General features: G+C 37.4%; 1 protein-coding gene across 10 annotated transcripts in view; it reads right to left on the bottom strand.

Moving 5' to 3' along the window:
• ERC1 (ELKS/RAB6-interacting/CAST family member 1) overlaps positions 1 to 14925 on the bottom strand; it is a 140653-nt gene that overhangs the window by 110958 nt on the left and 14770 nt on the right. For all 10 annotated transcript variants that reach the window (XM_087935049.1, XM_087935046.1, XM_087935048.1 and 7 more), the window contains exons 3-5: positions 5215 to 5631; positions 2655 to 2729; positions 1591 to 1746 (exon numbers count right to left, since the gene is read on the bottom strand). In XM_087935049.1, the coding sequence (XP_087791175.1) occupies positions 1591 to 1746; positions 2655 to 2729; positions 5215 to 5631 (648 nt within the window). The remainder of the gene's footprint in view (positions 1 to 1590; positions 1747 to 2654; positions 2730 to 5214; positions 5632 to 14925) is intronic.

The raw sequence follows: 14925 nt of genomic DNA, 5'->3' as shown, positions 1-14925 counted from the left end.
CGATTATCACATTTTATTAGGTTATTGTAAAATACATAAGTATTCTACATGAGGTATTGTAAAATACATAACTAAGTAAGAGGACAATGAAGGGGAAGGGGGAAGAAAAGTGAGAAAAGATAGGGAAAGAAAAAGAAGCATTGACTTCTGACTCTCTCTGTTACAGTAGAATAAGGCATTAACAACAGATCACAGCTTTTTGCTTTTCCATAATAGTATGAACAAGTCATTTCTATAAAGATCTATCAATCTAATCTGGAAAACCCAAAATCAAAGTTTCATTCATTTCTACATCAAGCACGAAGTTCATAAGCGCTTTCCATGGGGAAACAAAAATACTTATGTTCTTTTCTTCGATCAAGGTAGTCAGTTTTGCCATTTCAGGCAACTCCATCAACTTCTGTAACCATTCTTCCATAGCAGGAATCGAAGTGTCCTTCTACAATAGTCTAAATTCATATTGCAGCAACTATATACTTTACACATTTTTATATGACATCATGTAAAACGTGCCTGTCAATCCTTTGGTAGTTGAGTATTCTGGTGATCTGGTAATTTTTATCACTTTTTATTTCCTCTTTATAGACTACTGTGATGTATTTAATTACACAATACTTATCTTGAAAACGAACTGGAAACTGCAGTTGAGTCAAAATAAGGAAACAAGATGGATAAAGTGCTTTTTCATTTATATTACACTTTATTTGCTGTATTTGTACCCAGTCCATTTCTGGATTGAATGTAGAACCACCCCTTAAAAAGAATTTGGGAAGACCTTTTTTAAGTGATATGAGACAAGATCCCTTCTAGGGAGCAGCTACAGAATTACTGAAATGCACACCTTTCGGGAGTCTTAGATATATATCTTTTTGGCATCAAGTAACCATATTATTCACCTATGTCTTATAAACAATAATCTTGTAAAAAAAAACTTTCTGGATTTGCTAGTTGGCTTCCTTTCACTATTTTCAACTCAATTTAGTATTTTAATCATAACAATATCAAATGCTGAATTGATTGGAAACTACATAAATAAGGCAAGCAAATCTATGCTGTGTATTTTAATCTGGTTACTCTAATGCCCAAAGTTAATAATAATAATAATCAACAATTTATAATGCAGACTCCAATTTCAGCATTTTAAAAGAAAGCCCCTTTTCTCTGACATTAAAGCATGAACACTTGTAAACTTTTGAGATCTCCCACCCTTATGTGTCTTAAAGGTCAAAGTCGTCATTTTCTCCAACACACTTTGTTATATCATGGACAGCTGTTTACATTAATTTATGCAAGAAAAGTCCCTTGAGTATTTTACTAGAGCATGAACAATACACAGTTTTATTTAATTGTGTTGACGCAATTCCATTTTCCTAAATTGGTTTCTACATCTTAAATGCAATTTGGTCCACCAATCTTAGATTACAGTAATATAAGATTTGCAGTTTTGCTTAAGTATTTTCATTTAATTTGAAGGAACTCTAGTAGAGAAGACAGATCACCAATCCTTTATCTGTTCTGTGATTCAGTGAACGAATTAGTTTTTTTGGGGAAGTGTAAGCTATTCTTTAACATACACAGTTTAGTTATTACCTTGTTTTTCATAAATTTGGAATGGCTACGATACACCTCCATTTGCTTAATTTCTTCTTCACGTTCCTCTGTGCTGAGTGCACCATTTGACTTCAACATTTGGATTTCTTCTTCCAAATCCCGGAGTCCACGTTCCATAGAAGAAATTTTAGAATCCTTCAAATACATGGAACAATGGTTTAGTTTTCTCAAAAAATGCCAATATTTTGCTAACAACATTTGAGTTGAAGGACTATGTCTGATAAACATCTCCCTGCAGCACTGCTATACATAATATTTAACTATAGCAGTTATTAATTGTGCGTCTACAATTTAGCCCCAAGATGGTTTTTCAAAGGGCAAATGGACTTTTTTGGTTTTTTCCTTGAAGATATTCCGCTTCTCAACCAAGAAGCTTCTTCAGTTCCAACTGCATGGTGGAGAATGGAAAGATTCTCTGCCATTCAGCAGAACTGAAGAAGCTTCTTGGATGAGAAGTGAAACATTTTCAATGGAAAAACAAGAAAGTTACCTTAAAAAAATACCTTTGGGACAACCATGACCTAGATGACTGAAAATCTCCACAGACACCTGCAATTTAAACAGAAAATAGAGATACGCTAATAGAAACTGGCACTTTGAATCCAGAAATAACACTGGGAATACACTGAGAACTTGGGAGGCAAATAAGAAAAAGTCCTTCAACAGAAAAACATTTACAAATTTATATAACACAGAAAAAGATGTAATACATCTAGAAAAAGATGCACTATTTCTTACTTTTTTCTGTAATAATTTTTCTTGTTTCAGGGAAAAAAAAAACCTGCCTATGAAACCCACAATTACTAGAATATATAACAAAATAAACATACATTAAAAATTAATGACAGCAAGTATGACAGCAAGTAGATAAAATAGACATGCATTCATTTCACATACGTAACATAAACCAGATATAAATAGTCCTGCACATTTATAAAACAATACTGAAATTCTCCTGACAATAGCAAAAATGCTAAAAAGGAATCAGTGTATTGTACAACATGTCAGGATGAAAATTCAAAAAAATAAAAAAGAACTTTTACCTTCATTTCTATAACAGTCTGTAAAGCTTTAGTTTTGGCAGAATCGGGAGCATTTTCAAAACGACGGTGCATCTCCTGTTTAAGAAGAAGAAATATTAAGTAGGTACCTAAACGTAACAGCACTGAACTTCTGGGATTCAAAGAAAAAGTATTATAGATAATAGCTAAAGGATCTTTAAATTTTTTAAATACCTATTAGCAATAGTCTTTTCAAAGTTTCTTCTTCCAGAAGGATAAAATACTTGAAAAAAAAACAGGATTAATAAATAACAGCAACAATCTGCTATGTACTTAACAAGCTGATAAAGCATCTGTGCCAGCAATACTCCTACGTTCCCAGAGTAGCAACCACCTAGTTACTGATGACGACAGCTCTTTCCACAATGATAACAAGGAACTGTTCATCAAAACAATTACAGTGCAACTGACATAAATGCTCTGTAGTTAAGACCAAAATGAAAATGCCTGGACTAGGGGTGTCAAACTCAAGGCCCGCAGGCTGCATCCGGCCCTTCCTGAGCTCCATTTTCGGCTACGACAGCCTCCTGCAACCCTCTGTTGGCAAAAACAGAGCTCATCACCCCAACACGAGCGATGTTGAGCTGGCCACGCCGCTCTGCTCCCCCGAGGTCAAACACAATCCTGATATGGCCCTCCAGTGAAATCGAATTTGGCACCCCTGGCCTAAAAACACAAAACTGTTTTGTGCTAGACCACAATTATTATTGGATTACAATAATGACAAACAAGTCATGTACTCATTTTAGAGCAATTTTCATAATGAAACACCCAAAAATATTAAATCTCATTAAATATTAGCATAAGGTATTAAATATTGGTGTAGTGTAAGCATCAAAATTAAAGGGAAAGAGAATAGAGAGGAGTAAAAAGTGCAAGGGGAAGAAAGGCAAAAGAAAAAAAAAGAAAAAATAAGAATCTAACAAAAAAGAGAAAAGAAATCTATAAAGAAATGACTCCAAAATTAATCACAAGTATAAACAAGTTTAATGACTCTTCACCACCTCTAAGGTTGCAAATGTTTATCTCATCATCTCTTATCTCTGAACAAATCCATAAAATATAATTTTTCAGTCCTGGTGTTAATTGTAAATCCATTTAAGAGCCAGGAATACTGTAACAACAAGTCTTATTTTATTCTTGATCAAATAAATCAACTTTATATTCTTTCATTATACTTTTAGAAGTTGTAATTTTAGTTCATTCAAATATTGTTGTGCAATTCGATTTAACTTCATTTCTTCTTTGTCCTATCACAAAGAATTCTTCAAGACTTTAATAAGCCTATTTTGTAATTTCAGTAAAAAATTATTCAAATCACTTTCTTGGTTTGTAATGTATTATTTCCCTTTTAAATTGTAAAGCCTCAGTCAATTTGTTTGTACATCCAATGAAACAACCTTTTCTAAAACATTCTCTTGGACTGTCAGTTATAAATCCACATTTCTTCAATAACATTTTTTTGGATTTAGTTTGTCCACAGAAGCAGAGACCATTACTGACATTGTTCATATTGAGTCTATTTTCTGATTCCATTCTTCAAAAGTCTCCTTCAATATTTTTATTGTTTAGAGTGTTCAGCACCCTCTTAGAGGCCTATATATCTGTATACCTTCCATAGAGCTGTCAGGTTGCCTTACATCATTTAACTTATCTACAAAAGAAATCTGGAATGCAAGTTTGCTTTATAAGAAAGCCTCTGATATATAATGAAGAAAGCCTATATAATGGATGTCTGACTTTGTTCATATGAATGTGTTCTGTCCAAAATAATTCAGCTATTTTGCCTTAAATTTATAAATGTAATCATAAAGTTATATGAAAATCAATGAAGAATATAATGCTTACTCCACTTGAAACATGATGCTAAACAGCAAATGGTTTCAAATATCCTTCATAGTAAAGTAATTGTTTCTATGGAAACTATAGAACTGTCATTCTTTATTGTTGCCCAGATTTCTGTTTTTTTAAATAGAAGTACACAATCATTTTACAGTTTCCTGGTAAAATCAAATCAAATAATAATGTACAGATTGTGATGATTCAGGTAGGCTATATTTATAAACACACAGATTAGACTTGCTATTGTATAAGGATAGGATAAATTCCTGATTGCTTCCAGTATTTTTCTTGGTCAAGAATGAATTCCTAAAGAACAAAAAAGTAAAGTTCATACAATTGCTTATTCTATTTTTAGATAAGTTCTAGACTGATACCCTATTAATGTCTGAATCCAGGCTTAAACATATATGGATATTCACAATCCAAAATTTCAAATTTCAGTTTCCAATCTTTTTTGGATACTTTTGATATTATTCCCAGATACACCCCCAACTTCCTATACATAGAATTTATCAAATGATATGTGAGGTTGGAATGAATTATGAACAAGAAACCAATTTGAACTCCGGCAAATTTAGGTTCCAGACTAAGCTGTGCATGTCTTTAAACAAGTTAGAAAAATCTACAAATGCTTGCTCCTATCAAAAGATAAAACAAGAAAAAATTGTACAAGATTAGATGGATTATGTGAATAACTCACTTCTCTGAGCAAGCTGCTCTCCTTTTCCTTTTGCTCCAGTAAGGTTTCCAGGTGATGAACATGCATTTCAGCCTCTGCCAACCTTCTTGTGCGCTCATGATCTTCCTCGGTGGCTTTTGCAGACAATCCCTTGCTCTGCAGCATTTCCAGTAATTTTTTAATTGACTCATCACGAGCATTTAAGGTCTGTTTCTGGGTCTCGATGCGCAACTCCATTTCTTCCAGGGTTTTGCGTAGCAAGAAGAGTTCCTTGGCTTGACGCTCATGCTCTGCATGCAGCCGTTGGAAGTTTTCTTCTGTTAGTTCGGCCAGAAACGGTTCACTGGATCTACTGCTGGTGTCTTGCTGGAAAAGTTGGTTCAGGTCCCTCTGGATCCTAAGTTCATCCTGAAGAGCTTGAATAGTCATCTGCATATGCTGAGAAATAAACATCTGAATCAGTAACCATTTCATTAAAAGGAATACAATACAGATTTATGACAGAGAATATAAATATACAATGTTGCTTCCCAAAACATTTGAGACATCCCTTTATTCATCCAGTTCAATTAGTGATCTTCTAATGTTATTAAATGTTAAAGCCAACAGTTTCAACAAAATTAAAAGTGTTTTTAATATAGTAACTTGTTCATTATATACCTTAAAACAGGGATGTCAAACTCAAGGACCATGGGCCGGATCCGGCCCTTGGGGTGCTTAGATCTGGCCCTGGGGCTGCCCTGGAAACAGCAAAGAACTGGCCCATGGTGCCTCTGACAGTAAAAATGGAGCTGAGGGGAGGGGCACACGTGGCCCTCCCGAACTCCGTTTTTGCTGGCAGAGGGTTGCAGGAAACTGTCGCAGCTGAAAATGGAGACTGGGAGCCCGTTTTTGCTGGCAGAGTGCTTGTGTTGCCACAGGCTCCCCTGACACGAATGACGTCAAGCTGGCCATGCCCACCCCAGCCCTCCAAGGTCAAACACAACCCTGATGCTGCCCTCAATGGAATCGAGTTTGACACCCCTGCCTTAAAACAATATAAAAAAAGCATGTTGAAAATATATCAGATATGATGAATTGCCCATCTACTACTCCATTCTTATATTCTACCAGGTTAGGTCCTACCCATACTTAGACAATATTTTTATGGATTCCTGCCTCCCACATTTCAAGAGGTCAATGAGAGCCAGGAATTCACTGAAGGGTTACAGTTAGTGCCCTAAGGCGCTGACCAATCAAAACTACCCTGGCTCTCCAATTTCAATTATCAAAGTATACAAAATGAAAATATCTTAAATGATTACAAATGATGCAGAGCTAGAGGGACAAATGACCCCTATCTGAAACAGACACACTACATCAACCTGAAATGCTTCTAAAGGGTGGGCAAATCCATGGCAACTCCAGCAGTAATGGCTGAACCAAGTTTACTATACAATGTCACCATGCAATTAAAATATCCAACTGTTGAGTGGAGACCTTATATATGGATGAAACAGATTACCTGGAGTGGCGAGTAATCTGTCTCATCCATAGAAGCCATAATGGCACAGCGCTTAGAATGCAGTATTTCAGACTAAATCTGCCCACAGCCTGAAGGTCAATCCTGACCAGCTCAAGGTGGACCCAGACTTCCATCCTTCTGAAATCAGAAAAATGAGGACCCAAATTTTCTGTGGGAATACGTTGACACTGTAAATTGCTCAGGTAGTGCTGTAAAGCACTAAGGAGCAGTATATAAGTGCTATTGCTACCCAAAATGTACTCTGAAGAGCAGGTACTTAATATATCTTCCTGATATTTGGGCTGCCCAACTTTATAAATACCATATCACAATATTAATTCTCTGTCTAATTCCCAGTCCACTCCAATCTGAAGGCTGAGAAAAGTTTCAAAGGAAGAGTTTGGATGATACTGCCTTAAGATTATATCATACGTTCAAATGTTAAGACCTTGAAGTGGCTGGTTTGATACAAATCATTTTTTCAGACTAAATACTTCAGAGTATTTAATCATTTATATGCCCCCACATCTTAGGAAGAGCTTTCTTTAGAACAGATTTAGAACATGTTTTGAACAATGAAGATATGACAGATTCCATAGAGCTTGGCGGCTTGGCAGGAGGGGGAGGAGATAATTCTGTGCAAGTGGTAGGTGTGCACACAGCTCCATTTGTGAGTGACAAGCACACACGCCCACTGCTTGCACAAATGGAGTTTCGCAGGTGAGAGCTAGCACCCGCCGCTCGCACAAGTGCAGCTGCACGCACGTGCCCTCGTGCTTGCATACGGCTTGCACTCGTGCACACGGCTTACATGGGCCACTAGGAGGCAACAGTCTGGGGGGTTGGGGTTCCCTGCCATAGAGTTCCATTTGCAGAAAGACTCTATATGGTGGTGCACCTGCTTCTGAAGGTATCATACGTATCTTGTATAACTGCAAACTATATTCTGGGGAAATGGATGTTTACTTAGAATCTTGTTTAAAAACTAAGAAATACTGGGATAATCAGGATAAAGAGCCACACCTTATAGGGAATGAATTTGCATATTGCTTAGGAAGGCTGCGGTTTTCATATCAAAGATCATTATGAAGAAGAGAGCCTAGCTAAAACAAATTGAGTATGACAGCACAGGTGGCAATTTAGTATGAATATGTTTTACTGTGTTTTGGGTATTGTTTTGATAACTTTTCAATATGGTCTGGTGTTTAAACAATAAAATTTATTGTATATTGTAAAAATTGTTGTATATTGTATAAAATTTATTGTATATTGTCAAACCATTATAGAACATCTAAAAAAGGACTTGATGACAGATGTCTAATAGGGCTATGATACTGTAGAATTTTACATTAAAAAGTTGCTTTTAAAAGTACTTCATTGCTAAATAATCTCAAAGGCAATAGAGCAGAAAAGAGATAGGGTGTTGGTACTTACCTGATATGCCCGTTCTCTGTGAGCTGTTCAGAGCATCCAGTGATGGGAAGGTGCTTCAGTCCCTTCTAGGAAGGCTGGGCTTAAACTTGAGGACACTCCTCCTCCTCCACGAGACTCCTCCTTAGCGTCCCCAGTTTTGCAAAGCCAAGGTATTGATACCCTATATGCTTAAGCCTATGTAATAACCCTGGCCAGAACAGACCCCCTACCAGACGGAAAAAGGAGGAGCTGGATGCTCTTCACAGCTCACAGAGAATGGGTGTATCAGGTAAGTACCAACATCCTTTCTCCCATGAGCTGTTCAGAACATCCAGTGATGGGACATACCAAAGCTTGGCACTGTCCTAAGGGAGGGACTCCATCTGGGTTGCAGACCTAACTGTCTCTGAAATAAACTGCAAAACTTGCCTACCAAATGAAGCCTCAGCAGAAGCAAATACATCAATTTTATAATTTCTAATAAATGGAGATGGAGAAGCCCAGGTTGCAGCTTGGCAAATCTCCTCTACTGTAGCTTGGGTCGCCCATGCTGCTGTGGTGGCTGCACTCCCGGTGGAGTGAGCAGTAATGCCTTGGGGCACTGGAAACGAGTGAAAATCATATGACTTAACGATGGTGGCCTTTAGCCATCTACCTATGGTGGAGGGTGAAACCTTGCGCCCCAGGGTGTTAGGCTGAAAGGACACGAATCAGCTAAATCGCTAGTGTTCTGTTCCAACCAGGAAAACAATAACACAACCTGTCTGAAGAAAGGCTGAGCTAAAACTGGGGACGCTAAGGACGAGTCTCGTGGAGGAGGAGGAGTGTCCTCAAGTTTAAGCCCAGCCTTCCTAGAAGGGACTGAAGCACCTTCCCATCACTGGATGCTCTGAACAGCTCATGGGAGAATTAAAATGTTTACAGATTAGCTTGTCTGTAGAACATTTCTCACCTCAATTAGGTCAAGCAAAGAACACTTTGTTCATGTCTACTTGAACAGAAAATAGTCAAAATAAATCCAAGGAACAGAAGTATGCCACATAGGAAAGAGAAGAAACACCTTGGCATCAACACATTTTATTAGATTCATAGAATAGGAAAAACTTGTTTTGTTTATGAACACAAATAGGAAAAGATATTCCAATGCTATCAAAAAATGAAAATACAATTTCACATGCTAGAACTGTTCAAATAGCTATGTTAGCAAAACCAGGTGTAATTTCTTCCAATGTAACCTACCATAGAACACACAAAGAAAGAATGATTTGATAGAACAGGAGGTACCGGTATTATTTTTCTCAATATTGAAATGTGAGTCTTGTCTAATGAATAGCATCTTAAAATCAAAAATAGTAAATTCAACAAAATGTGATAAAATTGTAATAGCATTAACTGCTTATTCTATAGACTCTACTGAAGAAAACAGAATAAACTTTAGCAGGTGAAAGTCTACCAGAAACAGGAATTTATAAAATAGTACTATCCAGAGAGGGGCCAAACATGCTTTATGGACAATGTATATAGTACGGATGTCAAACTAGATCAAGTCACATGACATATCATGAAATTTTTTTGCCTTTGTGGAGTCGGGGTGGTATGGCCTGCATGTGATGCATCTGGCCCACAGGCCACGAGTTTGACACCCCTGATGTATAGCATTAATGTGGTGAGTGAAACAATTCTATACCTTGTTTTTAAAACAAGATTAAGTCTGGTGACTTATCCAATAGCTTCATTATCAAATACCTTTTATTTCAGACAGCTACTGTAAGAAATATGTAATCATATATGCCAATATAGTGTATCAAGACTCATGAAACAGACTGAAGGCATAGAAAGAACTGCTTATTAAAATTGTACAATGATTGAAGTACTTACAAATTTCTGGAGGAATAAAGTCATTTCAACAAAGTACAGATGTTGAGAAAGCTGACAGAATTTGAAATATTTATTTAAAAAATCAAGATCACTTGTCAGGGTGTATATACTGTATAAGTTGGTTGGAATACGAAACAGGTGGAATAAATTAAAACCATGATAAAGTAGATGCAAAACTTCAAAAGAAATACAACTAGACTTTGGCTTATGACTGTTCATTGAGAGACCGTTTGAATTGAATTGAATTCTTTATTGTCATTGTATGTATATATACAGTATACATACAACGAAATTCATATAACACCCACAGACCAGATTCAACATACACTTACACATGACAATCCCCAAACACCTCCCCACCCACCAAAATTCCCTGCCTCCTAAAAACACACAAGCATCCACACAACAGACCAAGTAATACTGTCCAACAGCTCACTGATAGTAGTCCTTAAGTTCATTGTTAAGTGCAATTATAGCTCTGGGATAAAAGCTATTCAGAAAACATGTAGTCCGAGTTTTAATTGTTCTGTTATAGAAAGTTTGAAATTATGAGGGAGCTGAACAAAGAGGCTTACGAGGGGCCTGCTGGAAATTATGTCTGCTGTAGCACCCCTGCAGCCACAGGAACAAAATTTAGGCACTTGGCAATCCACCCACTTTATGACTGACTGGAAGGATGCTACAAATGTGGTACCATCTCAGAAATGAGCACCATTTTGGGACTGGTGGCAATGAATTACGGCTATTCTAAAATGATGCCCGCTTCTGGGATGATGTTATGCAGCCGTCATAATGAATAGGGAGGCTGAGGGGTGGAGTAGCTGGGTCTCCTTCCTGAATGTGATCTCCGGATAAGTATAATTCCAGAAAAAAATAAATGAATATTAGCACAATTTATTCAAACATATTCTGATGGCAGCAAGAACAAATTTGGCACAACACTGGAAAAGAGAAACTTTGCTGATGATATCAGATTGGAAAACCAAAACTGTGGAACATGCAGCAATGGCTTCATTGACAAAGTGTATCTGTAACAGAAGTTCAACCAGAGGTGGGATTCAACCGGCTTTACTACTGGTTCGGTGATTAAGATTTTTTCCCCTTTGCATTTCCTCATTTTAGTAGTAGTAGTAGTAGTAGTAGTAGTAGTAGTAGTAGTAGTAATAATAATGATGATGATGATGATGATGATGATGTTTTGGCAAAAAATGTTCTCTCTCTTACTTTTCTTCAACTAGAACTACACCTTCAGTGGGAGACAGAGACTGAAATGCAAATGTAAGTAGGTATGAGTATATCATTTACCTTACTCAAACTCCCTGAAATTACACCTCATGATCCTTAAATTTGCATACTTTAATATTTCCATACAGGAGGTCCTCACTACTTTGAAGCAAACCAAACTTTTTTTTAAAGCATTCTTTGGTGAAGTGACTCATGCAAATGTATTGGGGTTTTGCATTTTTTTCATATTAACATATTTCAGTTCCTTCTTTCTATGCAATGATTCACTGTGGCTACTAAAGTAGTTCAGTGTGATTCAAAACATCGTTTTTTTGCATTGTTGAATGACTAAAATACTTTCCTTCTCACTTGATTCTCTAAAATCCTTTGCTCTCTAAGCATGACCTTAAAAGCAAAGCTCTGTTGGCTCCATCTATCTTTAACCGCATTCAAGCTTTCCAGCACGCTCAGATTCATATCCAATATTGATCAAGACTGGAGACAGAGATATTTGGTAGGTGGGTGGGTATAAATACTCTCTTAGCTTGGGATTTTCAACTTTTCTTTAACCGCAGTGAAATAAAACATGTGCACGAATGGACTCACTACTTGCTCGATGGTTTTATACAAATATAGGCTTCAAAAGAAAAGAAGCCCCTACGCACTCCAAAAAGTATGAGCTAGAACGAGACAGACACAGACCACAATGGAACAACAGTCAAAGAAAGCTGAAAGAATCTCTTGAAGGGATTGATCTCAATGCAGACATGCAGAAAAATGTCTCTGTTCCCAATATCACATTACTTTCCAAAAGTCATAAATCTCAGCAAGGGTTTTAGATGCTTGTTTATTTCTAATTTAGATTTCTATGGACACCCAAGTCAACAGTGACTCTGGGCAACACAAATTAAAAATAAATCCATAGTCCACTGGACCAACAAGACACACACACACACACACACACACACACAGACGTTCAATCAGAATAGGCACTCCAACCTATTGTGAGGTTTAGAGAAAAAGCCTGGTCTTCAAGACCCATTCAAAGGACAATAGGATCAGGGCTGTTTGAAATGCCAGCCGAATGCTGTCATGGAGGGCAGGCACCAGAACACAGGAAGTTCACTTCCTATGTCCCAAGAGAAATCAATCCAGGAAAGGGGACAATTGATGCACTAGTTCAGGGGTATCAAACTCAAGGCCCACAGGCCAGATCTGGCTCGTGGGGTGCTTAGATCTGGCTGCGGGGCTGCTCTGGAAACAGCGAAGGACTGGCCCGCGGTGACTCTGCCAGCAAAAACGGAGCTCAGGAGCCCTTTTTCACTGGCAGAGCGCTCAGGCCACCACAGGTGCTCTCAACACAAGTGACATCGAGCCGGTCATACCTCCCTTGGCCACACCCACACCAGCCCCCTGAGGTCAAATCCAACCCTGATGCAGCCCCTCAATGAAATCGAGTTTGACACCCCTGCACTAGATGAATCTGGGCAAAGGGCTTCCTCACCACATCTGCAACGTGCTCTTTGAACAGGCTCTGTGCATCTGGAAACATCACTCAAATGCACATCCAGTTTGTCTGGGAAACTGCAACTTTGGAACTAAAGATGGAAACTAAAGTTCTGTGAACCCAGAGTCATGCAGTCTTATGAAATCCTTGGTTTATGACGTGGTTCAGAATTTATTTTATTTGATAAGCATAACGTTTATTTGCCTTCGGCATCTCCACAACACTAAGCTCTAGTTACAGCTTTATAACGCTGTTTTTTATTTAGCTCCTGGGCTCTTTTGCAATGTGACCAGTTCTCTATTCTCTACTATTTGTTCCGCTGTGCTATGGCCTCTTTTCTATCAGGTTTGGTTTATATCTTTTCTCCCCCGCTGTTCCTTCAGGGTTATTTTTATTTAAAGACTAATTAAATAGTCCTAATGTTTTTCTTTGCCCCTTATAAAAGACAGACTACAGACCTGACATTTAAGATACACATTCAATGATCACATATTCCTGCAGGGAAGACTCACATCCTGAGTATATCCTGGTTGGTGGTTGGAGGTCAACTATGACAAATTATTCCTTTTCATTTCAATCCTGCCTTCAGTTGTCATTTAATGTTGGCTTTTAGTCCTACAGAGATTTTATGAACAGTAGAATATATTCCATCTAGCCAAATTTAATTTTAATAATTTTTTCAATGTTTAACCATCTTTATTAATATTTGACTAATTTGCAGTGAAGAATATGTGAGCATATATGCAGAATATATATTTGATTGTTTCCTCTTTGACGGTAAAACTTTCCAGATTCTTTTTTTTTTGGGGTGGGGGAGGGGAGTCTGTTAATCAGAAAGAGGAATTACTTTTCTGCTTGGTGTTAAGTTTAAAAATAAGAAATAACTAACCCTGATCATGAACATTGTTACATCATGATCATACATTACAAAAAGAGCTGCAGTTCCAATATACCCTTATTAGTATATGTTTTATGGTCATCTACTGCTGGGAGGATGTTAGGGGAATGGATTCTGTGTTGGATATTATTTTTATCCTGCGTGTTATTTTTATAAATAACTCAAGGCAGAGGACATACCTAATAGACTTTCCTGCTACTATTCCCCCCCCCCCGCCGTGGAGTAAGTTGGGCTGAGAGAGAATAACTGGTCCAAAATTACCCAATCGACTTTCATACATAAGGCAGAATTAGAACTCACGGTCTCCTGTTTTCCAGCTTCATGCCTAAATACTACATTAATCTATCTGTCTGTCTGTCAGTTTTTTAATACTGTGAGCCACCCAGAGTTGATTGGGTCTGCAGCTTCTAAATTGGATAAAATCAATAAATATTCCTTTGTTTACTTCTCCTTTTCTGAGGTCACATCCCAACATACAATGTTAGTTTATCTTTTGTCTGCACCCATAACAAGGGAACTAAAATACGATGCTACATTGGCATATCTTTTCATAGTTTTAATAAAGGGGCCTATATTATTTGTAGTTGTGCATATGTCTTTTGGAGATGTATCAACATACAGCAAGCAAAGGCAGCATTGCCACTCATTTCCTGCAGTTAAGATTTCCAGCGAAGGCCGTAACTGATGGGCTCAAAGAAAAACTGTTTAGATTAATTCCTACTATGTTTGGAAAACTGATATGTGACTGACTTGGCAAAAGGACTGCAAGGACTTACCCATTCTCTGTCCATCAGAAAATAATTATATTCTCGATTCTCCTTCTCTACTACCAGCAGTTGCTATCTGGATTGGATTATTCTGGACTTCCTAAAGCAAGGGAGAGCTCTACTATGATGAACATATTAGTATTATTATTATTATTATTTTCATGATGTATGTTTATATGGTGTTTCATTTACTTGTAATCACCAATCTAGATAATGTGTTTTGACATAAAAAGTGATCATCCACAGATTGGCTGTATCTTTCTTGACTGGCAAGGGTTTACCAAAAGTGGCTTATTCAATTATCCATTGAGATAATTAATCCCTATGCTGCAGTTTTTGGATCCACTACTTGCCTAAGAAAAGGCTGTACTGTTTATTTTACAGGCAGTTTCTACTTGCATTTTCCATTCCCTTTTTAAGACATGTTTGAGAAAATAATTTCTTGGATCATAGCCAATCTAGTATTCAACTTTATAAACCCCTGCTTGAACCTCCCTCTTCCACTTTTGGTTGTTGCTCATTTAAGAATGCTCTTGAATAT

The sequence above is a fragment of the Pseudonaja textilis genome, chromosome 5 (genome assembly GCF_049901715.1).
Source record: "Pseudonaja textilis isolate UNSWEBS1 chromosome 5, rPseTex1.2, whole genome shotgun sequence".
NCBI lineage: Eukaryota > Metazoa > Chordata > Lepidosauria > Squamata > Elapidae > Pseudonaja > Pseudonaja textilis.
The sequence above is the reverse complement of the archived record's forward strand: the minus strand, read 5'-3'. Positions and strand labels throughout refer to the sequence as shown.